The sequence below is a fragment of the Alternaria incomplexa genome (assembly GCF_024043165.1).
Source record: "Alternaria incomplexa strain BMP 0042 chromosome Unknown scaffold_17, whole genome shotgun sequence".
Classification (NCBI taxonomy): domain Eukaryota; kingdom Fungi; phylum Ascomycota; class Dothideomycetes; order Pleosporales; family Pleosporaceae; genus Alternaria; species Alternaria incomplexa.
The window spans coordinates 198746-225167 of record NW_026249866.1 but is presented as its reverse complement, the minus strand read 5'-3'; the positions used below and the strand labels follow the sequence as shown (position 1 = coordinate 225167).

The 26422-nt window shown below is 52.4% G+C and overlaps 9 protein-coding genes across 9 annotated transcripts; 6 read left to right on the top strand and 3 right to left on the bottom strand.

Moving 5' to 3' along the window:
* Positions 1 to 261: 261 nt before the first annotated feature.
* Positions 262 to 1257, top strand: J4E90_009714 (uncharacterized protein; the record flags this gene model as incomplete). Its single annotated transcript, XM_051439233.1, has 1 exon — positions 262 to 1257. The coding sequence occupies one exon, from the start codon at positions 262 to 264 to the stop codon at positions 1255 to 1257; it is 996 nt and encodes a 331-aa protein (XP_051286837.1).
* A 1212-nt stretch (positions 1258 to 2469) lies between these two features.
* Positions 2470 to 3453, top strand: J4E90_009713 (uncharacterized protein; the record flags this gene model as incomplete). The annotated part of the gene is made up of 1 exon (XM_051439232.1): positions 2470 to 3453. The coding sequence occupies one exon, from the start codon at positions 2470 to 2472 to the stop codon at positions 3451 to 3453; it is 984 nt and encodes a 327-aa protein (XP_051286836.1).
* Positions 3454 to 4756: 1303 nt separating this feature from the next.
* On the bottom strand, positions 4757 to 5176 carry J4E90_009712 (uncharacterized protein; the record flags this gene model as incomplete). Its single annotated transcript, XM_051439231.1, has 2 exons — positions 4757 to 4872; positions 4939 to 5176. 2 exons carry the CDS (start codon positions 5174 to 5176, stop codon positions 4757 to 4759), a joined length of 354 nt encoding a protein of 117 aa, XP_051286835.1.
* Positions 5177 to 7555: 2379 nt separating this feature from the next.
* On the bottom strand, positions 7556 to 9115 carry J4E90_009711 (uncharacterized protein; the record flags this gene model as incomplete). Its single annotated transcript, XM_051439230.1, has 1 exon — positions 7556 to 9115. One exon carries the CDS (start codon positions 9113 to 9115, stop codon positions 7556 to 7558), a length of 1560 nt encoding a protein of 519 aa, XP_051286834.1.
* A 966-nt stretch (positions 9116 to 10081) lies between these two features.
* J4E90_009710 (uncharacterized protein) lies at positions 10082 to 11308 on the top strand (the record flags this gene model as incomplete). Its single annotated transcript, XM_051439229.1, has 1 exon — positions 10082 to 11308. The coding sequence occupies one exon, from the start codon at positions 10082 to 10084 to the stop codon at positions 11306 to 11308; it is 1227 nt and encodes a 408-aa protein (XP_051286833.1).
* Positions 11309 to 12672: 1364 nt separating this feature from the next.
* J4E90_009709 (uncharacterized protein) lies at positions 12673 to 15239 on the top strand (the record flags this gene model as incomplete). Its single annotated transcript, XM_051439228.1, has 6 exons — positions 12673 to 13063; positions 13115 to 13957; positions 14008 to 14174; positions 14224 to 14490; positions 14541 to 14758; positions 14807 to 15239. The coding sequence occupies 6 exons, from the start codon at positions 12673 to 12675 to the stop codon at positions 15237 to 15239; spliced, it is 2319 nt and encodes a 772-aa protein (XP_051286832.1).
* Positions 15240 to 17067: 1828 nt separating this feature from the next.
* Positions 17068 to 18150, top strand: J4E90_009708 (uncharacterized protein; the record flags this gene model as incomplete). The annotated part of the gene is made up of 2 exons (XM_051439227.1): positions 17068 to 17189; positions 17322 to 18150. The coding sequence occupies 2 exons, from the start codon at positions 17068 to 17070 to the stop codon at positions 18148 to 18150; spliced, it is 951 nt and encodes a 316-aa protein (XP_051286831.1).
* A 2816-nt stretch (positions 18151 to 20966) lies between these two features.
* Positions 20967 to 22645, bottom strand: J4E90_009707 (uncharacterized protein; the record flags this gene model as incomplete). The annotated part of the gene is made up of 5 exons (XM_051439226.1): positions 20967 to 21500; positions 21548 to 21866; positions 21914 to 22239; positions 22287 to 22328; positions 22385 to 22645. 5 exons carry the CDS (start codon positions 22643 to 22645, stop codon positions 20967 to 20969), a joined length of 1482 nt encoding a protein of 493 aa, XP_051286830.1.
* Positions 22646 to 23308: 663 nt separating this feature from the next.
* J4E90_009706 (uncharacterized protein) lies at positions 23309 to 24341 on the top strand (the record flags this gene model as incomplete). The annotated part of the gene is made up of 2 exons (XM_051439225.1): positions 23309 to 23342; positions 23398 to 24341. The coding sequence occupies 2 exons, from the start codon at positions 23309 to 23311 to the stop codon at positions 24339 to 24341; spliced, it is 978 nt and encodes a 325-aa protein (XP_051286829.1).
* Between the last annotated feature and the right edge of the window lie 2081 nt (positions 24342 to 26422).

Below are 26422 nucleotides of genomic sequence, written 5' to 3'. Positions count from 1 at the left end.
GTTAGCAAGGCACCCTTCCTTTCAGCTGTGTTCGATGGGCGTCCGTGGACACCGTCTCCGAGCTGCTTACAGATGGCGGAGTTTAGGTAGTTGAACAACAGGTTTTTGATCAAAGACTTACAAGGTGTGGAAAAGAAGCGCATTAGTTGACAGCGGTAAGAGGGTATAAAAGAACAGCACTTCTCATCTGTTGTATCCTTCATCAAACACTACAGCTTTTACACCCGATTACCACCTATCTTTCCAAGACCAATCGCCAGCATGACTACTCGTTACGCATCCGCCCATCAATCGCCCAACGGCCCCGGTGACCAACGCCCTACGGCCTCTCAGATCATCGCAGATGAGGACCTCCAAGGGAAATGGTCGGACAAGACAGTCCTCATCACCGGCTGCTCATCTGGGCTTGGTATCGAGACCGCAAAATCGTTGTTCGAAACCGGTGCGACGCTCTTCCTTACGGCTCGAGATCTCAACAAAGCCAAGTCCGCACTCGGAAGCCTGGTAGAGAGCGATCGTGTTCACCTCTTGGAGCTCGACCTCAACTCCTTAGCCAGCGTGCGCAAATGCGCCGACTCGTTCCTGACCCAGCACGATCGTCTCAATGTCTTCATTGGAAACGCAGGCATCATGGCGTGCCCAGAAGGACGCACCGCAGATGGCTTTGAAACGCAGTTCGGCACGAACCACCTGGCTCACTTCCTGTTGGTTCAACTTCTTCTCCCCACGCTAGTCAAATCGAGCACCCCGGAGTTCAAATCACGCGTTGTCATGCTTGCGTCCACCGGCCATCGCATGGGCGGCATCCATCTCGACAACCTCAACCTCGAGGGCGAATACCACCCCTGGACAGCGTATGGTCAGAGCAAAACAGCCAACATCTACACCGCAACCGAACTCAACCGCCGATACGGAAGCCAAGGTGTACAAGCGTTCTCTGTTCATCCCGGATTGATCTTTACCGGCCTCATGACGCATATCGACAAGGAGACGATGGAGTCATGGGACAAGAACCCCAACATCGGTAAGGCGCTCAAGAGCCCGCAGCAAGGTGCTGCAACCACGGTCTGGGCAGCTACCGCGAAGGCTTTGGAAGACCAGGGCGGTAAATACCTTGAAGAGTGCCAGATCTCCAGCGTACTCAATCCAGACCCTGCGTCCGACGAGCCCGGTTATGCGCCTCATGCGTATGATGAGGAGAAGGAGAGGTTGCTGTGGGAGAAGTCTTTGGAATTGGTCAAGCCTTTCATGGAGTAGCTTGCGCGTCGTCTATCGTGCCTGTATCCGAAGCGCTCTTTTGCTAAATTCTACATAATGTACCCCCTTAGCAATATACAAACGTGACAATAACTTGTTTTGGCCTATATTTGTGCGAAGATCTCGCAAATTTTGTGCACAATCCGTAAAAGTATCACACGCGAATTGATGATACAGGAAGAAGCCACTGTTTCGAAGTGTTCAAAAACGCGGTTGCGCATTAGCGCGAAGATTTCGTGAAGTACGGTTCTGAAGGTACGAGACGGTATTGCGCGTATAGGCTTCGTCACGTGCGCAGAGTCTTCTCCATAGAGTGATGTAGACTTTTTCGATGTTTCCAGTGCGAAACCCTTCGACGCCGATATTGCAGCTGTGTTGGAGCGTTCGAGATTCTCTAGGGAAAGACTATGCCCCGCTGCCTGCAGCATTGGAGCTTTGTTGGGTTCACGGGTCCCGCGGACTGCAGAGACGGGAAATGGTGGGGACGCTAGCTACGGATAGCGGCTGAGTGGGGCACACGAACCCAACGCGTGGCTGCCAGCTCGTCCGCCTTCTGCTCCCTCTCGCACGCCATAACATCAATACACGACTACCTTCATCATGTGTCTGAGGCTTCTTGTTTTCGACTCACTTTAGAAGATGCGGTTCTCTCAGCACTAGCTCCAGATCTGGGATAACGCTGCAACATCTCCTCAGACATGGCGCGTCAGGACACCAGCGGACGGCGCTCACTCCCTAACTCCGCAATGCTCTTCAGCCGCCAACGCGAGTACTGCACCTTTGAATAAAAGATGACAAACGGTTCCATCCGATTTCAGCAGCGCTGGGGCGTCGGACGAATGTCCAAGGCTACCTAGGTAGGCGTACGTAGGCTCCTTTTCATCGCGCAACTGTGGATTAATCAGCGAATAGTGTTCGCCATGATGGCGAATATCGAGGTAATTAGGCCTGGGTGCTTACCGGCCTGGGTGGCCTGAGTGCTTACTGAAGAGCGAGAGTCGACGACAGAAGCAACAAGAATTGCTCGGGCGTAGCCAAGGCCCAACAAACAATGCACGATCAACCCGTACAAAAAGGAAAGCAAGCTTCTTTTTCGCTTCTTGGGTTGTACACAGATAAGGGGTTCTTCGATCACCGACACAGTACTCGGAGACAGCGTGCCTTTCAATATCAACCCAGCTCTCCTGAAAAGCCCTCAATCAACCACCGGCTATGCAACACTTTCGCGCCAGAATGAAGCTCGTGTCCATCTTCTCAGCCCTCATGGCCTCGACATTTGCCACGAATGTTTCGACGGTCTACCAATTTCCCAACGGCACATGGGCCGAAAACATTGCTGCGATGGGCAACGGCTCCCTTCTCGTGACAACCCTCGACACTGCTCAAGTGCTTATCGTCCACCCGCAAGGCTCACCTGCAAGCTCTTCCGTCATCGCCACCTTCCCGAATGCAACTGGCGCCCTAGGGATTACCGAGTTTCAGGCGGATGTCTTCGCTGTGATCGTTGCGAAGCTAGTTCCTGGAAACGCGACGAATCCACAGAGCTTTTCCTTGTGGAAACTTGATGTGACTGCCAAGGGTGAGGGAGTCAAAGTCAGCAAGATGTCCGAACTGCCTGACATGGCTATGCCTAATGGCATGGCGGCATTGAATCACGAAATGTTGCTGTTAGCAGATTCGACATATGGAAACATTGCTGCGTACAACGTCAGCACTGGAAAAACGGAAGTCGTTCTCGAGGATCCTAGCTTAGCAGCCAACCTCTCTGCGCCTGGCCTACAACTTGGTGCCAACGGGATCAAATTCCACAATGACTACGTATACTACACCAACACCGCCCAGGCTCTGGCTGGCCGCGTTCGAGTCCACCCATCTACTGGCAGACCCAACGGCTTTTTCGAAACCGCGCGCGACTCAACTTTCAACGGTCCTGACGATTTTGCAGTTGCGAGGGATGGCAGTATGTACGTCTGTGCGCCATTGGCAGCACCCTTGGGCGACAAAATTCATCACATCGAACTGAATGGCAAAGTTACGACTATCGCTGAAGGTGGATTGGTGGTGGGCTCTACGTCGTCGACATTCGGAAGAACGGAGAAAGACAACAGTACCCTTTATGTGTCTACTATGGGTGGCTTTGGACCGGATGGAACAGCGAAGGCTGGTGGGAGGGTTATTGCGGTAAAGCTGCATTAGCAGTACCTGGGATAAGTGAAGCCCTCGGACTCGAGAGGGTGCTTCGGGAGTTGGGGTATACGACATTTGGTAGGCACAGTGGGTGTACTTTCAAAACATTTGAATACCAGTCTATAGCAGAGAGATACGTATCAAGAGATGATGACTCTGAAATCGCTGGTGTTTGTACATAGAAAGGGCCAGTACCAATGCTTAGGAGTCTATAGTCTGCAAGCACAACTCTTCACTCTGGTCAACTCCCTCACATGACCCACTTTACGATGACATAATGGGACATATGACAAGGCGGCAACGCTTTGTCAAAGCCACACTTCTGCTACTCAACGATCCTCTTCAGTGCATTACGTCCGCTTGAGCAAGAGCGACACGTCCGGCCCCCAATACCTCCCTTTCCATAGATTTGCGAAAGTGCGATTCGAGGGCGCCACCACAACTTTGCCGCCGATGAATTACCTCACTATCTGCGCTATCGCAGTCTTCGTTCTCGCGATAGCCTGCATCATGTACAGCTTCATTTTCACCGCCATCGACAAAGCTACCAACGCCAAACTCCACGCCCCGACAACAGATCGCCGTTTCAAGCGACGCATGTGCGCTGGATCTAGACGTAGGTGTCTTGAGCCAAGTAAAATCTTGCTTTCTTTGCTGACAGAGAGCTATATCATAGCCGGAGACATCAAGTATGCATATACCGACCGACGAGATAAAGAAAAACTACTAGATCTTTCAGATCAGGAACTGATCATGCTTGGTATAACCTCGAAAAAGAAAAAGAAAGCAGGGGATTATTATCTCGAGGCACTATGATGCACGAAGCTGGGCTATGAAATATACTGGGACATATCAGACTGAAACAGCGCCCAAGAGGTGATATGCAAGCTGCATAGATATCTGAAACATCGATAGGTTATACCAATACACATGATTGTTATCGTCCGTATTACACAATTGACATAATGATTTACCTTGATCATCGCCGTACGACTCATCATAGTATTTCCTTGCAGCTTGTTGTCTCAAGGCGAAAACATCGAAGCCCTTTATCCCGCACGTTCACATGGCAAAAAGAGCACGGCTAAGCTAGTCGCACGAGATGAGGCAATAAGCTAGAATTGGAGGTGATGTGGTGAATTGCTACAAACCGCTGCGTCGGACCGTAATGTTGGATAGCAGTCGCGCAGCCTCTCCGTGCCTTGCGGCAATATCTACTCTAGCTCCAAGTACAAAGCTCTCAGCCGTTCTTCCCTCGAGACCCACGAACAAGGCCTGATGTCGCACGGCGCTTTCTTCTAGTTGAAGTACTCTAGCAAGTGACGGAGATACCCTTGATAGGGGGGCCAAGAGCGTAGCACTCTCCAGTTATGGTGACATTGGCGAACTGGTTCACACTGGTGCATGTGGCATCTGTCCAGATAGCGACTACATCTCGTTAGCCCTGCGCTTCTCTTCACAGCCCGAGTTATGGGGCCGAAGGAGGTTACGTACCCTTGCAGCCCGCGTTGGCGTAGTTGAGCCTCAAGCTTGCTTGGCAAGTGTCGGTGATGGCATTGCATCCGGCGTGGAGATCGCCCGAACCAGCCTTGTTGCAAATGGTGCCCCTGCAGCCAGCACCAGCATAACGGTCGACGGAGGCAACAGCAGCAACCTGGCGAGGCGAGAAGTCGGAGGCCGGGGAGGCGGTGGCCAGGCCGAGGGCGGCGACAATAACGGTGAGAGCGTACATCTTGGAAGGTTGAAAGATTGGAGAGTGTAAGAGTTGAAGAAAGAATTCGTGATTGTTGGCTGAAGATGGTTATAGCAATTAGCGGAAGTAAAAGGCATTCTTATACTTGTGATTGCCTGTAACCCAGAAGCATGATCTTCAAGCGAGACTGCAGTCTTGAGGCATCAGCAACTCTTCGGATCATCGGGAGGCATAGCCTCATCCTTCGGTGTGTTGTCGTTGTTGGTGACGAGAGCTCGGATGTACAGCAGTTTACGGTCTACCCCACGCATGGCCAAGAGCATCAGCGTAGCGTCAGTGCGATTATCAAACGCCAATAGAGATGCCGGATAGCTGACTGAGTTACATGTGGCTTGTACTAGCAGATGTGGCTCTTGCGGAGTGTGGGCTGTGGTGCACCAACGAGCGGTAACATAGTCTAGCTAGCAACGATGTGTGATATCCGCGGAAGGAGCTCCAGCATCGCGGGTGATTGCTGAAGGTATTCGGTATCGCTCCGGGCAGTCTGGCAGTGATTTGCGTGGTAGTTCACATAGTAAAAAACCGTTGTCGGTGTGGAACTAAGTCCGAAGATGCAGGAAAGTGGTCGGCGTTCCCCTGCTTCTCCATACCCAAATAAGCCAGGGCTCAGAAAGTCTTTGCAGGACAGTCGAGGCCATGGTAGCACAGCGTTAAGACCAGTTTGGCACGACATAACAAAGGGTTATGCTCTTCTCAGCGGTGGCGCTTTCGCTCTGGGATGATAGGGCCACAGTGCGCAATTCCCATGCATCTTAGTGGTAGGCACTCCGGCTCAACGAAATCCCTAACACTTACGTACGCTACAGACTACCCAACAGAGGGCTACGCAAAGATGTGGGTGTCGAACAAGCCGAACGTATCGGCTGAGGAGTCGGTAATCCGGGACTGTGCTCATCTTGCAGTCTACAACGTATACGAGGACGATCGGTCATCGGGCTGATCATACGCGGTCGAGCATCATCGGGTTACCATCGAACCCTGCAGCTATATCAGTTGGTTTCCACACATTCAAGATAGGCATGATGAAATGCAGGCTCCCTGTAGGTACGATCGCGTGCGGGCTGACACATGAATCTGGTTAGTTGTTACGACGAACACTGCCGAGTCTGTGATAGTCCTAGCCCCGTGGTCGTCTTCAATCGCCTGGACCTCATCCTAACTCTGTCATGCGGGGTCATCTGGTAAGAATTGCTGTAAGAGCTAGAAGTCCTGCAAGCCTTAATAGCAAGTTCGCATGCCAGGTGTCTCAACAAGCCTTCCGGGGACTAGCCTTCGGGCCACACGCAACTGGCGGGCCGAGCCTGTTGTGTGCTTCGGCTGCCGCTTACTGCATCGCGTCTGCAGTATGTAAAGCTAAAATCCCAATTCCAATGTTTGGAGTTGTACTTCCACGTGGACCAGACTATCCGCACGCTCCGCAGGGATAAGACCCCTGAAGTGATCTGTAGCGATAGCAGGCAGACCTGGTCGTATACCCAATTCCTCTGCTCGTCCAACCCACAGAAACTGGACTGGGTAAGATCATAGGTGTTGGGCCTAGACGCGATGGTAGAAGGACCGGGTAAAGTCGGTCTCGCATGATGGGCGTGCATGCACACATCGTATTTGACCTGATAACCTGGTCTGTGGGTGCATAGGCGGTCGACGCCGGATCCCCGTCCGCCAACAATGGAGCTACATATGTGATCAAGGCGCTGGTTTATGAGCTCGGATCGAGAAAGATGAACAGCAGGCCCCGCACAAGATACAGGAAAGTCTTGGCATCTGATGTAGATGGTTGGGGGTCCGTGTGCGGGCGTCTGACTGCTGATGCGGCGGCAGGGAGTGATGCGTGTTCGCCCTGAGTTACAAAGCATTGATCACCTTGATCTGACCACCAACCGCGTCCGTCAGAACTTTGTCGACCGTATTGCGAGGAAGGGCGCGATGGCGGCATCGTAGAGCGCGTGCTGGAGGCGTTGAAGGATGGAAGCGACGGAGCCGCTGTCCGCACCGGCCGTCTCGCTTATGGCTTAGTAAGCCGAATCATGTGATGAGCTCATCTTGACGCGTCTACGGGTGTAGTCCAACTTTCATCACAATCACCTCTTGAGACACTTCCTTGTCATCGCGCAGATAATGTATCCTTGGAATAACTACAAAATTACCTCAAACGTGCATCTTTGCCACTTCGCACGGCAAGGGTTTGGGGAAATTGCGAATATGGAGAAGTGGTGCTTGCAGCAGCTTCAGATCAGAGCTTCGCGGGTGCTTCTCGGACTTGTGCCGGTACACGAGAAGGTGAAAGCATAGTATAAAGTAGAATAGCAATCAATTTGATAGATAGATAAAACGATCACTCGTACTTTCCGCTTCATACTAGACTTGACGCCTGAACCTCCTCAATGGTCTCTGTTGATCGGCGGGTTGATCAGGATCCCAGCCAACCAAACAATTTACAGTCTCCGCCCCAAGCCCAGGGTCGTTGATGCGGTCACCAGTCGGCATGCGGAACTGTCCCATAAGCTTGACATACGAGTCGAGCGCATCGACCATAGTCTTTCCAAGAGCCAGAGCTTTCTCAGCCCTAGTATGCGAATAGAAAGTCAGCAGTTCAAGCGCGTCCTCTCGCATCCCGTTCTCCACCAAAGTCTTAGCGCTGCGCTCAACCCACTCCATATCTGCGAATGAGGCGTTTTCGAATCCGTGGAGCATGTTTTGGACGATGGGTAGGTATGTGTCTGGGTCCGAGCAAGTGTAGTAGAGGACCTGCTTGAAGATGCGTCCGGCGAAGTGCGTGGCTTCTTGGAATTGGTAGTCGGTATCTAAGAAGGTGGATGCGGCATCTTTGTAGAGATAGCGATGGAGGCCGTACTCAGGTGGCAAACTCTTCACACCTAGCCACCACGGGTTGAAGGGTGCGGTCACAGATCCGGTTGGAGCGACCCAGATGCGAATCAGATCCGGGTCCATATCAGCGCGAAGAGACACGACTTGGCCATAACCGGCTTCATCATCTGAAATACGGTAGTCGCGAACGCGCTCGATGAGGTCTTTCTCGGTCACCGGAGCCATTGCGCGGGTGGCGTTCTCAAGAGCCGCTTGAGACATGTACTTCGCGCCTCCATCTCGCGCAGTGTATCCTTCGGCCTGGTAGGCATACGCATTAAAGATGTTGAACGGCTCGGTGCCATTCGGGTTCCACCAGCCCTGTTCGACGGCAAAGCTCACGATGTTCGGGCTGCCCATGTAGTCTGTACTGTTTTCGAAATCGACCGGAAAATCCTCAATGTAACCTGGGTAAAGCACACGTACATCGTTCTCGCCGAGACGTTCTGCAGCCCAGAGCTTTTTCCCTCCTGACATTTGCCATACTACCCAGCCTTCGTTCGCATCTGCGATGAGATGGGAGTTGCCGCCGTAATCGGCATATCCGTATTCTGCGATCATCTGGCCGATGAGCTCAACACCCTCGCGTGCGGTGCTCGCGCGTTCCATAACGATACGAGCTAGGTCGGAGTATTGTAAACCTGTCTGAGGGTTTGGCGTCATGGCAATAAGATCATCTCGGTTTTGTGCCCAGATGTCCCTAACAGCGACGCCTTTCTCATTCACACCACCATTCGTCAGCGGAGGTGGGAAACCCTCGAAGTCGGAGTATTCCATCGAAAGATAGCGGAATGTGTGCGGCACTTGGGAGATGTTCATCAATTTGCCAGGCATCGATGCGTCTTCGGTAACTCCAACTGTGATGGTCGCGTTGGGGGCGTGGTCCTTTGCTGGAAAGATCTGAAGCCAGTGCGAAGACACTTCTTCTCCGGTGCCACCTAGCATAACGCTGCCATCTTGTGTCAGATTCTTTCCGACGTAGAATCCATAGCTTGCTCGGGCAGGCTTCGCGAGGCTCAGAAGCCCTACTGCAAGAAGCTGTGTAAGCATGTTGCCGTCCGGTGGTAAAGATGAAGATGCAAGAACATCGAGCAAGTATCTCCGAGTTTTTCTTGCGGATTCTTTCTCACAGCAAGGGTGGGGGTGCTCGAAAGCGGTCCGACTACGTCAGATAACTCCGACACGGCACATTGCGGAGATCACATCGACTGGAGAAGGTCAAGCTTGTGGTGTTGGAGATGCGCTATGCAGGAACCGGTTCGGTGGGCCTTGGCGCCTGAGTCGTGAACTACTGTTCGGAAATATTGTCGGGCGCGGCGGCCGCTTATCGCACACGTAAGTCCAACGACCGCTGGTACTTCACAGCTGCACTCATCCTTGACTGCTAAACGTTGCAGCGTCGTGATGTAGCGGTGTTGAGGAGCGCGTCTCGCAAATTGAGGAGGCGGGGTTGATTCGCAAGCCACTACGCTAATCATGCGCGAAGGAGCGGGTCGTCGGGTCTGACTCTTTCGTGTCGTCTGAACTCCGTCGCCAGCATGCATCCAGAAATCTCCTGTGCCAATGAGTTTGTGACGCGGTGGATGGAATCACTATCGCTCAAAGTGACTCATTGAGGCTCACGTTTTTCGCACGTAGCCTTTCCAACGCTACAACAGTCATCGTGAGGTTTTGCAGGGCTTGCGATCTCGAAAGAAGCGTTATGTTGGTGCCTGGAGGGACCGCGGGAGCGATGAGGTAAGTCTATGAGCAGACTAGGAAGGTCGACAACGCCCTCGCCATGTTTTGCGCAAATTGCGCCCTTGAGAAAGGCGTTGTGTTGGTATCTGGGAGGATTGCGAGCATGGTAAGCTACTTGCTCTTGTGTGCATACACTAGGCAGACACATCAACCTGTAGGAATGTGTATAAGTACCTGAGGCATCCAGGCTGTAATATAGCAACCTTACACTTCTCATTCAAATTATACCGGAGCCCTGCAGTCATCATCGCATCTTTGTCATCACCACCACCTGCAATGTCTTCCGATTCGGCGCCTTCTACTATCCCGCGTCAGCGCATCCGCGATCTGTTGCCAACTCTGCATCTTGGTCGCTACCAACCCGGTCCAAAGAACAGTCTAACAGACATTCCCGGTGTGCTCGTACACACTGAGTCCATCCATTCATCCCCTGCCTATCCCGATGCCCCACCGAACGACATCAACACTGGCGTGACGACCATCATTCCGCGTAAGGACTGGTTCCACAAAGCTTGTTTCGCAGGCATGTTCCGGTTCAATGGCTCTGGGGAAATGACTGGAGCGCATCTGATCGAAGAGATGGGCCTTCTTTTCTCCCCAATCATCATTACGGGGAGCTTTGGCGTTGGCTCAGCGTACAACGGCATCTACGAGTATGCGATCCGGGAGAATTGCGACAAAAACGGCAAGGTCGACTGGTTTCTATTGCCCGTCGTGGCGGAGACCTTCGATGGCTTTCTGCATGATGTGTCCAAGTTTGCTGTGACACCGAAGCATATCGTAGATGGCATCGACAAAGCAAGCAGCGACCCTGTGAAAGAGGGAAACACGGGCGGTGGAACGGGTATGGTTTGCCATTACTTCAAGGGTGGTACTGGATCCAGCTCTCGTGTGGTGCCTGGCGAAGATGGCAAGAGCTATACAGTCGCTGCTTTGGTCCAAGCGAACTACGGCAAGATGTGGGATCTCAAGATCGGAGGTGCGCCCATTGGGAGACTCATCTATGAAGAGCAGAAGCGAAAGATTGAAGAGAACCCTGATGATCCAGAACTACTGGCACAGGCAAACCTACTGTTCAAGGTGAAGAAGGAGAAGGACAAGAAAGATGGATCCATCATAATCATCCTAGGTACGGACGCGCCGCTTCATCCGCAACAACTGCAAAGACTCGCCAAACGTGCGACTGTCGGATTGTCTCGCGTAGGTGGCTACGGCACGAACTCTTCCGGAGATGTCTTCCTCGCGTTCTCTACCGCCAACGAGTTGAACGTGCAGACAGTCACAGCGGGGCAAGCATCTGTCGATCCGTACAAAGCGAGAGAGGTATCGGTGACCATGACCGACGATCAGACAATCAATGCCTTATTCGAGGCGAGCGCTGACGCAGTCGAAGAAGCAATATACAATGTGCTGTGTATGGCGGAGACAATGGACGGTAACGGAAACAAGATTGAAGCGCTGAACCTGGAGCGCGTGAAAGAGTTGATGCAAAAGTACCTGTAGCGTAGTGCATACTTCCGAAAATTGACCCCCTATTTGCTCAATATGATGCGTACAGAACAGTGTTATTTGGGGGCGTTTCCAAGCCCACCGTCTGCAGTAGCTCGTGTAAGGATTAGGCAGTCGTACTAATTTTGATAGTTCAAGAGAGCCTGATACTTGGCCAAGGACGCGGTGCACGTGTCGGTTGCTGTACCCTTTGATGCGATTTGACAGCTGATACTTGTGTAGCGTGGATCGTTATGCGTGATCCAGGCACGAGCCTCGTGATTGATGGCTGAATGCTCCAAGTCGTTGAACGGGATCTGAGTGCACGTGCTTAGCACGACGGCCACGAGGCTGCTCGTTTCACAACATGGAGATCAGCAGCTTTGACAGCGCCAATGGCAAGGCTGCGCGAATCTACCATGGCCATGATCAGCAAGAGTGTGTGGGGAAAGGGTACCGATCCAAGCGAAGAGACATTCCCTACTCATCGCGCGGAGGTGTGGCGCAGAGATGCACGGGAACCGGGAAGTCGTGTGGGTAAGCTAGAGGCTGGCGAGATGGCGCGCCGCTGTATCGGAGATGCACGAGCAGTCTAGGCCTTTGGCCTACATATGAACACGATCGTCAAGCAGCTTTCGATCGGTAAACCCCGGTCGTGGGTTACACACTCAAGAAACACTGCAGTGCAGATGATGGCTTCTGACTGGAACTGGGAGGTGGAAAGCAATTCCGTAGCTGCTTCAGGTATTTGAGTGGTGGAAGGGCGGTCAACTTTAAGCTTCCCGGGAATCATTCCCTCGGCAGATAGCGCAAAAGATCATACGTTGATTCTGGAGCGCGTATAGCTGCATTGAGCGGCAACACGCTGGTAGTGAGTGTTTGGGCCACATGATTCGCATCGTTGTCTTTGCGTGGTGTTCTGAGGTCTGGACACAGCGCGGTGCTGCTGCTGATGTCGGTAGCACGCTAGAGAAGGCCGATGCGCTCAGCAGCAATAACGAAATGAGATGAACAGCAGCAGGACCGAGCCGTCTTAGCAATACGTGCTCATGGAAAAACACAAACACCATGGGCGCGTCGTGTGGCGGCGTCTTAAATTCCCATGGAAGTTCTTGCCCTGTGGCAGAAACCGGCTACTGCCACTAGCGTGTGTCAAAAGTGGGTCCGGGCTGTGACGTTCGAGGCTCTCCCAGAACACCCTTCTTTTCATCTACGCGGTCTGGATCACCGGCCACGACTGCGCGCTACCCTATAACGTCCATCTCAGCTTCAGCCCGCCTGTAAGGCCATAGTCGCGGCATCTGTCATGCCGTGTGGCAGCGCTCATATATGCCATTTGTCCCTTTTCCCATCTTCTTCCACCACAGACGTCACCCCTCATGGCGATCCCTACCTTTCCGAGTTCTTCTGTCCCAGACCTCACTGAAGTCTTGGAGCGACTTGGGCTCACTCATTATGCTCAGGTGCTAGCTGAGAATGGGTTCCACAACTGGGAGACGGTTGTAGACATCACGGAGGACGATTTAACAGCGCTCGAGTTTAAGCTTGGCCACAGGAGATTACTACAGCGCGAGATTGCCACGTACCGCGGCATCCCTCAATCACTATCACTGGAGCCAGATAATAACTCCCCTGAGCCGACGTCCTTATCGACCTCCGCTTTGGAAAGCTTCACCAGGCAAACAACGTCCCTGCCACCACGAGAGAAGAGGAGGTACAGGCGGCATCCACGGGCAGACCCAAATGCGCCAAAGAAGCCAAAGACAGCCTGTACGCTCTTCGTACATGAAATCATAAGGACTTGATCTAACTTGTTGTCAGATGTAAATTTCGCCGACCAGCTTCGTACCGACCCTGAGGTCAGCCAACTATCCTTTGTGGATATAGCGCGCGAAGTCGGTCGGAGATGGCAGGAGCTTCCTTCAGAGAGAAAGCGTATCTGGGAAAGCAATGCGGCCCGAGCCATGCAAGAGTTCGAAGCCCAAATGGACGACTACAAGAAGACGGATAACTGGCGAAAGTATCAGGCCTATCTGAACGAGTTCAAGTCGCAACAATCAAGTCCGAGCATTGGCAAACAGCGACCGACGAATAGTCGCTCAACGACCGACACTTCTAACAACACGAGACAATACTCACGTGCTAGCCCGAGCTCTTCAGACAGCCCGGTATCTCTCCAATCAAGCAGCATATCAGCCGGACCCGAAGCCGAAGCATGCCACAATGCTTTGACGCTGGCCTTCAGTGAGTTGGTCACTCTCAGAGGCGAGATACTCAATGGATCCGGCCAGCAGTTCAGTCAAGCATTTTTGCCGACCGAGGATCGTGTTCGGCGGTCCATGTACGCGTTCGTGCGAGGAACTGGGTCGCTGCTCTTCATGTGGACTTATGATGAGGTTAGTGAGATACTTGACCGTATCTACCGGCCCCAAAAGAAGGTGGACGACATGACACTTGCCGAATGCTTCACAGTTGCTGCTATGGGCGCGCATTACGACATCGATGCCTTCCCTGATCGGATGCGCCGATTGCTCTACGCATCTGGGACCCTTCATTTCAACGAGCAAACTGCCAGACAAGACTATTTCCGCACAATGCGCTTGCTATTATCTTTGTCCTTTTATTCTTTGCTCGAGAAGCACATGAGCGCCAAGTATCTTATCGGTATGTTCAACTCGTACACTTGATCATGTGATTGTACTAACAAGCCACAGCTGCAGGACTACAGATCGCCCGTTGGAAGTATCCGGCTCTGCAAACTTCGTCTCGCTCAGCAACGGACGACCACTGGAGAAAGATATTCCGTAGCCTCGTATTCATGGATTCATGGCTTGCCTACACCCTCGGTTATCCCACTGAGGTGACAGCCAGTGACATTCAGGTATGCCAGGGCGAGCCTACATTGATTTTCATGATACTAACATGGCCAGGTCGCCTGCATTGCCCATCGCCAAGAGCAGCTGTCCATCGACGAACTCATACACATGCAAACCAGCAAGATCAACCTGATAGCCGCCGAGGTTGCCAAGACACTGGCATCTCCAGAGCTAGCTACCAAAGGGAACATCACCATGCTCACAATGAAGCTGGAAAAGTGGCGTGAAGAAGTTCCGCAAACGTTACAGATCCCTACGCTTCTGTCTAGTGCAGCACAAGACTTGACAGTCTTCCAAAGGCGAGCGGTCTTTATGTTGCACGTAAGGAAACCTTCCATCTTCTTGTATCATCATTTTATTGACTGATTTAGATCATGTATCTTGGTGCACTGGTCCTGCTATACCGCCAGCTACTAGTGGCTTCAGCAGAAGCCCAGCTTATCGACGGAATTCCATCTGCGTTGAACAACATTTCAGTCGAAGATGTCAAGACATACCGACAGGAATGTGCAATGGCTGCCCAGAACATTGCTCGCATATTGAGCCTTATCTCTTTTGACGGTACGCTGACAACGCGTTGCTGGATCATGTAAGTTCATATACAAAACCCGAACACCCCACGAACTAACGATCATAGTATTTACTGGGCATTCTCAGCTGCCATTTGCCTGCTCTTCAGCGCAACGACTAAACTCATGGACGGTCAAACTGAAGGAGTCGAGGCTGATCTCACGTACGCCAAGTCGTGCATGGATATGCTCGAGCCATGTAAACCATGCGAACCCGTTGCCGCGCGATACCTGGAGACACTCTGGCCCCTATACGACCACTTGCAAGATGTCCATCGTCGGATGATCGGCCGATCAAAGAGCAGCATCTTTGCCATCCTGCAGCCTGATCCGAGTCTGTTGAGCCCACCCATACCTGTGTCGAAGCAAGAGATGGGCCCGATTTCAGAGAAGCTTACAATGCTACTTACGGATCCTTTCGGGAGGAAGCAGACTGCCGACGGCACCCAACGACGCATCCTTAGCAACGATGGGTCGTACTCAGTTTTCTGGTTTAGGTGAAGAAGGCTTCGCTGATATTGTAATGTTTTATCATCGACCAGAGGATACCGGCGGCACGGTCTGTCCAAACAAATCTTAGAGTTCATTAGAGCTACCGTTCTCGATATCGAAGTGCAACAAACCACAAAAAGCCGATGCATAGCTTGTCCGTTATCTGAAGTCCACTGGTACCCAAGTCCGATAGACGCAAAGTCTACATTAGCTGCAGTCGTTTCTTACAAGACGAATCTGTCATGCTACTAAATATGGCATCATTCTCGAACGCTTGTCACTCCGGCGTGCGCTACAAGACAATTGATCGATAGTGTGACTGCACGTTTCAGTCGTTCCTGACTAGCAGCCAAATCGACGGATCAAAAGCCGATGCGCCTGCACGTCCCAGGGGTCTTCTACTGTACTGTTGGGTGAGCGTGGGGAAAGAACGAAGACCGGAAAGGGGGAAGAGGCGTCGATATGAGCCGTGGTACTGGCTGGGCAACGTCATCTCAACAGCGAAACTGATAGTTTGCACCACGATAGTGCATCTCAAGCAGGAAAGTTGAGACTGCATCCTGCTGTAGCGTCGATCACGGGAGCGCCCGTCCTCCGTAGCGCAAACGCCATCGTCAGCCAATTCCCACTCTCAGCCCGTATCAGCCCGTATCTGAATCAATCATTGTAGCGTCATGAAAATTTCACCAACAATCTTCCGTTCCACGCAAACATTTCTGTCCTGTCATTGTAGCATGTTGCGACGTTGACGGGACGGACCCTGTTCACGGCCGCGGTACCAGCAAGCGATACGCGTAATTCGGCTCCATATTTCATAAACCGAGCGATATCGCCAGCGACGCAGGGCCGAATAGTTTGCAGTGCAGGTGTAAGAACCATTCGCATAGAGATACAGGCGGTGCGTCCATGACATCTGCAGTCGAGAGATGGCGCAGCTGAGGTGGTGATGTCGGCCGCTACGCGCTTCCAATAGTGCGGCAGTTAACAATGTCGCGACATCTAGTGCCTCTCGCGAACCCTTGGGCTAGCGACTATCTTTATCGAAACGTGTTTCAGCGGGGTCGTCCTTGTCAACCGACCGCTCTACCTACGACGTCGTTTTCGTTTCGATCGCGATGTTCGGGTTGATCGGCCTCTGCGCGGTCGGGTCGGTGTAGCTGCGCTTGCATCATTGAAGATCATGCTCGCAAATTGGTTTAGGGGAAAGGGAGAGAAGTACGTAGGCGCGGGGACACCTGCTGTATGAGATACAGGAGGCAGTTCGCTTCCCTCAAATTAACAAGGTCGCAAAATAAATGCTCCACCGCTTCTTCGTTGTTGATGCCGCTGAAGTGCGGAGAAAAGCAAGCTGTTGATGTTCAACAGGGGACTAACCGCCCACGCCGCGTTTTCTGCCCGAATCCGAAAGGCAGCACTTCCCGGCCGATGGTGATGCCATCTGGCGCGAGCTAGTTGGCTACATAAAGCAGTCGTGGGATACGGGCTCTGCACAAGCGTGGGCGGATAAGGAAAGGGGGGTGCGCAATATGCAAGTCTAGATCTACAGCAGTCTCCACCCCGGCAGCGCAGCAGCGGGTGGAGCTCCTGGGCATGAGGGAGGCTCGTTCGCGTCATTTGGGGGGTGAAATAGGGAACGGCCGTCCGTTGCAGGGAATAATGATAATACCCTCGAAGCCTTCTTTCCCTGGCATCTTGCTCGCTTTGCTCTTCCCCCTCTTATTTGCTTTTTAGCCTCGTCGTGCGAAGAAGCTTGTTCGTTCTCGTCTGCCTTTCGACTCGAGATAGCCCGACTGCATACCGATGCGAAGCGAGATAGCCACGCCGACAGAGAGATACGATGGACTACGGATACGCTGTGCCGATGGAGAGCCCTTTTATGATCCCACATGAGGATGTAGAGGCGCTGGGCGAGTCAAAGGCCTTTTGCGCGCTGAGGAGGCATCTGGCTGGTGATGCCGAGTATGTTCATGTTCCTGTTCCTCTTCCCCCGTCGCGAGCAGCTTATCGCGCTTCGTATCGCTTCTCTCCACCTCCACATGCCAATCCACCCCCAGCTCCACGGCAAACCTCAATCACTAACAAGTATGCCAGTTTCTGCGCAACACACACGCAATGTTCTCCTCAGGCGAAGCAAACCTACATACTCCACCGCGATATGCTCCACGCACTAATCATGCCCGTCGTAACCCTCTTCTCCCGCGCATCAACACTAGCCTCCGCCGCGCTATGCACACAACGCGCCTCTGATCTCGAACTCGCCTTCTCGGGCGAATCCCGCAGTGCATTCATCGGCCTGCAGTGCTTCATAACCGAAGAATCAGACTGGTGCCGCACCCGGGGCTGCCCAGCATGCGTCGTAACAGCAACCCTCAGCACCGACAGCCACATCCGCCTGACCATTGCCGCAAGTCTGCTTAGCACAGCAAACATCGCGACACCAACGCAAGAAGAACCACCCCAGCACATCGAAGACAGAACGCTGCCTCCCCTCCCGCACATCCTCCCCGCGCTCCAACACGCCGTTATAAACGACCCGTTCTGGGAGGGCTCGGAGATATGGGGCTACATCCTCTCGCGCGCAACACAACTTTCCGCTGGTATTCAAGCGCTCATCGCCGAGTGCGTGAACCTCGAGTCCCTCGTCTCGTCACCTACAACCGAACGCCCAGGCTCGAAGCGCGGGCTCACACATCCTACGGTGCCTTTCGTGGTATCCGGACAAGCGGTTCAGGAGAAGGGCGTCAAGCTCAGGAAAAGCAAGCTGGCAAAGCGACAGCTCAGGCTGCGCGACGAGGAGGTGGAGCTCATGCGCAGAGTAGCCATGCAGTGCTGGGCGAAAGCTCAGGTGCCCAAGCACGTCAGGGGAGAAGTACTAGGCTTGGGCGATAGCAAGAGGACGAGGAGTTTGACCTGCCCGTAAACAGCGGGTCTACGCGGTCTATCAGCAGTGTGCTTGATGGATCGGAAGGGTGTTATATGGCGTTTTGAGGGCTCGCATATGGATGATACCACAGCATACCACTTTTCCTTGGGTTAGGCGGCATCTGATGTCGCGGGACTGGTTGGTTCCGCGGCTGGGTTGGGAGGCATATACATGGTATGGGGGTATTTCTTTTGTTTGGCATTAGATACTACTGGGGCACAAGTGGTCTTTAGAGGTCTAATATATCTATATGTTCGCTTAAAGTAAGTGTCCGTTGACGTCCCATCAAGCAAGTTAGCGTGCTCTCTGGTGCCGACAATGATCTGCCAGAGTTCCAGCGATACCTTATCGAGGGTGTTGGGGGCCACATCCGCGCACGGCGGCTCGCCAATCAGCATGTGGGTGGCTTGTAGCTGCCTTGCTGGCGCTCTTGCACAGCCCTCAGCCTTCCTCCCCAACTTACATCCTCCCGCCGACATCACAATTCTACAAGCTCATCCAGTCCTTCTAGTATTCTATCGAGGCATGTCAAAACGCAGAGTCGAGTCTCTTTCTCCGCCCCGTGAAACCAAGCGACCGAGAGTATGCGACGAAAGACAGAACCACACGATCTACGAACCACTACCGGTGGGCGAGTTCATACGCCTACTAAGACTACAACCCGGCGACAACGACCATGACATCAACTGCAGTCTCGAGATTGTCGACATAGAACAGTCTAAGGGCTCATATGAAGCCATATCATACGTTTGGGGCGATCCAAACGACACTGTCGACGTGCAGTGTAATGGATTGCGAGTAGCTGTCACTGCCAGTCTCGCGGATGCTCTTCGAAACTTCCGACACACATCTGAGCCTCGAGTACTATGGGCGGATGCCTTGTGCATCAATCAGAAAGATGATCAAGAGAAGGGACATCAAGTGAAGAGAATGGGTGAGGTGTATGCCAACGCGAAACGTACACTTGTTTGGCTTGGTTGCGATGAGCCAAACATCGGTGCAGATACATTCGCTCTAATTCTCGAGGCCAATCAATACTTTGCGACTTCGTTCTCACAAGCGAACCAAAAGACAGTCAGAATGGCACCCTTTACGAAACCGTACCCTATTCCCATGTACAGAGAAAGATGGTCAAGGGTCGTGAGCCTCTTCGATTTACCTTGGTTTAGAAGAGTATGGACTGTTCAGGAATCCGCCATCGCTGAGGAATGTCGCGTTTATTGGGGCTCAGCCAGCATTGATATTGCCGATCTATTGGAATTAGCAACGTGGATAGATGTAAAACAAGACTTCCGGGATGTCCTCTGGGGTATCGTTGGGTACTACCCGAATCTTCTTTCAGGACGCATAGCTCTTTATCTCTACTACAATATCCATCAGCCGGAACGATGGCAGCAATCCCGCAGCGGATTGGCTTACTTAGCCACCACTTTCTTCAAAGAGAAGCCCTTTTGGGAGCTCCTTATGGAAGCCCGGCCCCTGGAAGCAAGCGATCCCAGAGACCATGTTTACGCATTCTTGGGCTGTTCAGCCGCGATTGCCAGTGCAGGCCGCACGTTCGTGGAGGCAGACTACACTTCTTCGATAGACGATCTCAATCTTCGTCTCGCCTATGCACTGATGGGGGAATCCGCAGAAGCGCCGTTCGTTCTTTCGGCTGTCACTCACAACAGTAGAGAAAGACTTATGGGCGACATGCATCCTTCTTGGCTACCGATATGGCATGTTGCTGGTAAACTTCGCCTTAAAATGGCAGATCCAAACTATTGGTTCCAAGCCGGGGGTAACAGAGAACTCTTTACAGTCACTCAGTATGGCAGGAATGGTGTGATAGCTGGCGCTTGCACCTTCGACACCGTCATCTGGAGGTCGTCTACGATACAAAACGACCGTGCGGAGAACACTCCCACTTATGTATCAACTAGCGGATTTCATGGAGTATTCATCGACACGTCATGGGATGATGTGGTGCGAAGCTCGTCACGATTGGGCATCGCAGTACGATATGCCGACTTTTTCCGCACCTTGATGATCGGTTACCGAGTAAACAGTAGCTTCTCCTCCATTTCCGACGAGAGACAGCAAGGCATCATTGATGCATATAGAAAGAGTATCAGTGTGACCAGACCAAGTGATCAGGAGGCTGTGATGGAGGTAGACGAGAGACAAGATGCAATATCTGTCAAAAAGAGCGTTTACAATGTCCACAATGCAAGCATGTTTCTGACTAGGGATGGGCGTATCGGAATAGCTCCGCTGGGTGATCTGGTCGAAATTGGCGATGTATGCTGCATCATCTTTGGGGCAACTGTTCCTTTCCTCCTCACACCAGCAAGAGAAGGCCAGCACAAGCTCGTAAGCGATTGTTACATCCATGGTGTAATGAACGGCGAGCTCATGGAACAATTCATCCAGAGCGACCTCAGCGAGCATCACATCGTTCTGGAATAGGCGGACCACATCAAATTCATCGAGCAGTATTATGAGGATAGTTTAACATCATAGTTCCTGGAATTGAATCAGCTGGGCTACGTGTAGTTACCCGGGAGTTGTAAAATCCGTCACACGTCGTTGTTACATAGGAGCCTGGTATACTTCAAGGCTTCTGGACATTCTCTGCGCCCTCCGTGAAACTCATGAGATACATCACGCTACCCCGTGGCATTATTTACATTGTCCGTAGAGATCTTGAAGCGCATCACGCTACACCTTGCACTGACACCGGAAATTTGAAAGTCACGCGACATCCTCTAGCTCGAAGTCTATTTATGTGACATTTGTGGGCTCTTCGTATGCCTCGAACGACTGCACAGCTATATCTGATACCTAAAATCCGGTTCACGATCCGTGTACTGCTTGCCAGCAGGCATAGTATACCCTTGGGCAAGTTTGACATCCTTCCTCTTCTCCCTCCTTCTATATATCGCCCTAACAATCCACCATCCGCACCATGCAAAAGCTAAGCAGCCCAAACTCCACGCATGGCCCAAAGTATACTTCGGCGCCGCATTGCTCTGATAGATCTGACCAGATACCACACCACCAATATTGGTGAGTGTGAGCAAGATGCCCAAAGAAGCTGCGCGTTTGCCATCAGGTGCACAGTTCGCAGATAGCCAGGTTATGTTTCCACCGGTGCAGAGGAAGCAGGCTGTTGCGATGAGGTATGTGGCGAAGTATTGGACGTATGGGCTGACTGGAGAGAGGAGGATGGCGTAGCCGGCGATGCCTACAGGCGCCATGAGGATCAGGGGCAGGAAGCGCGTTTGATACCGGTCGGACAGGTATGCGCCGATTGCATAGACGATAGCGCCCCAGATGTTGACGGGAATGACGAGATATTGTGCCTGTGCGCGTCAGCAGCGTATTTAAATCCGCAAGTGGCTATTAGTACCTGTTTGGTGGAGAAGTTGAACCCGTTGCGGATGATGATGGGTAAGAAGGTTCCAAAACCATACAGAATCGTCACGACAGCGATCTGAATCACACCATGCACCCAACTCTTGATGTCCTTCGCTGCTTCTCTGATATCAGCCTTTCCATAATGACCGGAGCCCTCAGAATCGGAGTAAGCCTGTGTTCTATGTGCGCGCTGGCGCATGAGAGCCTTCTCGTCGTCATTGAGGAAGTAGGCGGTTTCGAAGGATTTGGGGACCAGGAAGATGCAACAGGCTGCCCATATAATGGTGATGATACCCTCGATAACGTAAAGCCTGTGTATGCATTAGTGCTAATCAAGTGTGCGAAAGCTGCAGCCTACCATCGCCACCCCGACCACCCAACAACTCCGTTCATGTACAAGATGCCGAATGCGATGAGGCCACCAAAGGCTCCCGACAACGCCGACGCGATGAATAGATATGCGATGCGGATACCCAGCTCTTCCCGAGTATACCAGTTACACAAGAAAAGTGTCATCGCTGGGAACAGGCAGCCTTCGAAGAAGCCGAGGAAGATGCGCGTCGTAACCAGGCCAGCGAAGTTCTGCACAAAGCCCGTACAAAGACATGTGATGCCCCAGCAGAAAGTAATTGTTGGAATCACTCGGTTGAACTGGAGACGCTTGACTAGCAGTGAGGTGGGGAACTGTTCGCCGTCAGATATTGAGAGTTGCAACTGGCGAACACACGTACTTCGGCAAGAATGTAGAAGATGTAGAATACCGATACAGCAGTCTAAACTTTGATTAGCCTCGCATTGGCCAATAATCGATTTGACGGTCTTAGCGTACATTCAGCTCGCTCCCCTTCAGTCCAATATCCGTCGTCATACCCTGCGTCGCAGCAAACCCAATGTTACCGCGATCCAGATAGCTGATGAGCATCAGCATCATCATGACCGGCGCAACGAAGCAATCCAGCTTCCGTCGCAACGCATCTTCTTTCTTCTTGTTCTCGATGATCTCCGGAATTTCATCTTGCGCAAGGTATTCGCGCTGCACTTGTTCGTGTTTCTCGTCGGTCAGCGAGCGTTGCAGGCCTGGCGTTGCCATTGCCGAAAGATGTCAAGAAGCGAAGGAAACAGGAGCGGATGGCTTCACGATAGCTTATCCGAACTCAAAGATCAAGTAGTCTTGTTTGTTATGCATTCTCGATAGAATCGCGTGTGTCCGGTATGTATGTACGCCATGCGCCTTCCTGCGCTCATTACTCGTGTCCATCGTCTAGCCCTAGGTGCTTCTCCAACTTCGATAAATCCTCCATCATTCGCTTCCATACGCAGGACGCCTGAAGAGTGAGTGACACAGAAAGGCTGCATATCGACGTCGGTGGCAGGGTGTAGAGTATTAGCCGGATTGCCGATCTGCGAACGTTGCGGAGGTGGAGAAGCCATGTGTGGTTCCCCAATGCGGGGTGAGATGCGGGGCTGGGCTTGGGGAAGCACGACGCGGCTTGGTACGAGGGGACCTTTGAGCATGGAGATGTTGTTTGGTGGTAGGTAGTCAAGATGCGAGGTGGTGTGCGGGGAAAGATGTTGGTGAGTCCGTCGCGACTGCAATCCCGTAGGAAACATCGCGCTACTGACCATGGCTCCTGCCAATTGACGCCTCACGATAGCAAGCTGAGACTACGATTGCGAAAGTACTCCCATAAATCCAAAGAGAAGGAAACATTAATCGAGAAGAAGGTACTGACACGGTCGCATTCTCAATACGATGTCGTCACCAAGCACGACTGTGGCCTTCATCGGTGCGTTCCTTACTACCTAGCTAACCCTATCACTCCTCATACTTACGGTTCGCAGGCCTTGGCGTAATGGGCTATCCCATGGCCCTCAATCTTCGAAAAGGCCTCGACTCTTCTCATACTCTCCTAATTGCCGACGTGTCCACCTCCGCGCTCGAAAAGTTTCAATCAGATGCATCAGGCCAGGGTCCAGTGGAAGTAGTAAAGAACGGATACGACGCCGTACAAAAAGCCGACACCGTCATAACAATGCTTCCAGATTCGAATGCCGTAAAGAAGGTGTATCTCGATAAAGAGACAGGAGTTCTGGCCGGTGCGGAGAAACTACCAAAAGGTAGAGAGGGAAAGCTGATCATGGAATGCGGTACCATCGAAACAGCTACCATCTTGGAGGTTGCGAAAGCAGTGGAGAACTCCAGTGCAAGCAAGATGCTGACTTTTGTTGATGCGCCGGTATCGGGTGGACCTATGGGTGCGCAGGACGGTACGTTGGCGTTCATGGCAGGCGCGAACAACAAGGACATCTTCCCTACCGTGAAGAGCTATCTGAGCCACATGGGCAAACCAGATGCGATATTTCTCTGCGGCGATATCGGCGCAGGTACAGCGTTCAAGGTCATCAACAACTACCTCAGTGCCATTACATCGCTTGCCGCATCTGAAGCCCTGAACATCGGCTCGAAAATGGGGCTAGACGTTGCACTGCTTACGGATGTAATCAACGTTTCCGGCGGTCAATGCTGGGTCACGAGTAAGAGCAATCCAGTACCGGGTGTACAAGCCAATGTGCCGAGTTCGCGAGGGTACGAAGGCGGGTTCCGCATCGAGCTTTGTGCAAAGGTTTTGGGTATGGGGAGTCAGCTTGCGGAGATGGTGGGCGCGCGTACTATACTCGATAAGCCTACGTTGGAGGCTTTTAGTGAGGCTATGCGGGATGAGAGGTATCAAGGGAAGGACGCGAGGGTCGTGTATAAGTGGTTGAATGAGAGTGAGAGGAAATAGGATTTCGTATATCAGCTCCATCATAAGTTTCGCAATACGCGAAATTACGCCGTGTTGCACCAGGCCCCCAATCGTGTTCAATCAACTCAGTTTCACAACCAGCAATAGGGCTCGTTCTATGGATACATCGATCTACCTCCTAGCAGTTCGGTGCGGCATACTACCCCGTGGAGGCTACAACAGTGGATTGGAATGTAGAGCTAAGTGGGAAAAGGTATCTTGAGATATACGTGGTCCTTCCTACGGAGCATAGCATAAGCCTACTATCAATGTCGACGGCAAGGGCCTTGTAGCATACGCCATATCTCTGGCTGTGCAGCGCAAGATGATCACGCCAGGAGGATACAGACAGGGTTACAAGCTTGAACCAGACCTGAAGACGTAGCTGGGAGGTATTCGATGGTGCCCGTGGATAGGAAGCATCGTCAATCCAGTGGCTCTTCCATCTGAAAGTCCATATCAAGATCCGGCATGATCCCGCACATGTCTGAGGAGAGCACTTACGCCAGGAGGATACAAAGGTATTTGTACCCTCCCCCGAGACCTAGGAATGTAGCCTGGGGGTACTCGCTGGTCCTTCCCTGAGAAAGGCATAGTTCCATAGTCGAGTTCGATTGGAAAGAACCTCTCAAGGTGCGGCTTATCCTTGGATACCATAGCAGAGTGTGCGCACGCCAGAAGGATACAAACGCCATTGCACACTCAAACTACGTCTGATGATGAATCTAGGAGGTAGTCGCGGTGTTGTATGTAAGGATGGCGCAGCTCCCTGGCCGGCTTCCTTGGGAAGGAGTGACCCAGATGCAGGTACGCTAGGCCTAATCGGTCGGCGAAGCTCCAAGAGGTGCACGGCATGTGCGTCTGCTAGGCAAATACGACGGGACTTGCGCTCATGGAAAGGTTTCCGATAAATGCACCCAGGAGATGTTCGCGGATCTTCACGTCGATGTGCCGATAGGACAAAAGACCGTGTAGACATCTGGTGTGTATTGAGACCAAAGTATAGGGAAAGCTCTATCTCATTGGGCTCGCTGCTCGGTCTACAGGACTACTTGTCCTCCCCGAGCCGACACCAGAAGCCAGTAGCTCAAGTCTTGATGCCTGGACACGGTGCTTCTTCATGACCTCTACCCACTCTTCCTCGACCTCTTGGTCTTCCGTATCATCTGTGGCTTCCTCCAGTTCCGCCCGCAAGTCTTCTTCCAACAGCGCAATCATCATGCTGAAATCGCCACCCAGTCTACCCAGCGAACCAGCACAGTATAAGACCTGTGTGAGGAGCGAGTCCCGTTGCGACCGATCTTGTACGTTTGGAAGGTATGTTCGCAGGGTGTCGAAGAGCATCTCTACTAGGTGTAGCGGAAACGTTGCGAGGGCCGATGGTATCGGTTGTAAAGGATTGGATGTGTTGACTGGCTTTACAGCTGGCGCGCTCTCGTCGGACCCTGGTGCTGGTAGGGCGGAGGGGAAGATGCTCTTATACATGGATATGATAGCGAAGCTTTGTTCTCGGAAGACTTCAAGATACTTCTTCAAGTACTTTTCTGTTTGCTGACCCACGGCCCAGCCAGCGTCGCCTTTCGCTGCCTTGGTTGTTCGCTTTTCTGTCTCTTGGTCTGCAAGTTCCCGCAGAGGGTCTAATGCGCTGAGCATCAGCTCCAGGCAGACTAAGCGGCATACGAGGAACAATGCACCTAATGTACCTTCCCCGCTGCCTATGCCGGCTTGTTTTGTTGACCATGCTTCGTCCAGTTCTGGTGCCACGCGCCTAAGCCACCCGATTGTTCGCATGGCGCCTGCCAGCTTAATGCCTTGAGTCTGGAGAGAGCTTATGAGGTTGGTGGTCATGGTCTTCATCTCCTGCTCAGCCTGGGCAGTGAGCGATGAGACCAGCTCGGAGTTTGGGTATAGCGTATGGAGGCGCTTGATATGTGCGTGGAGGTCGAGAGCCGAGGCATAATTCGCGTTAGCGGTGGCCGTGGATGACGAGGCTTGTGCGGCGGCTGTAGAGGAGCTGATGGCGGACGAGAGAAGGGTGGGTAGGTCGAGCACGTCGGATACGCGGTCAATGTTCCGGGACA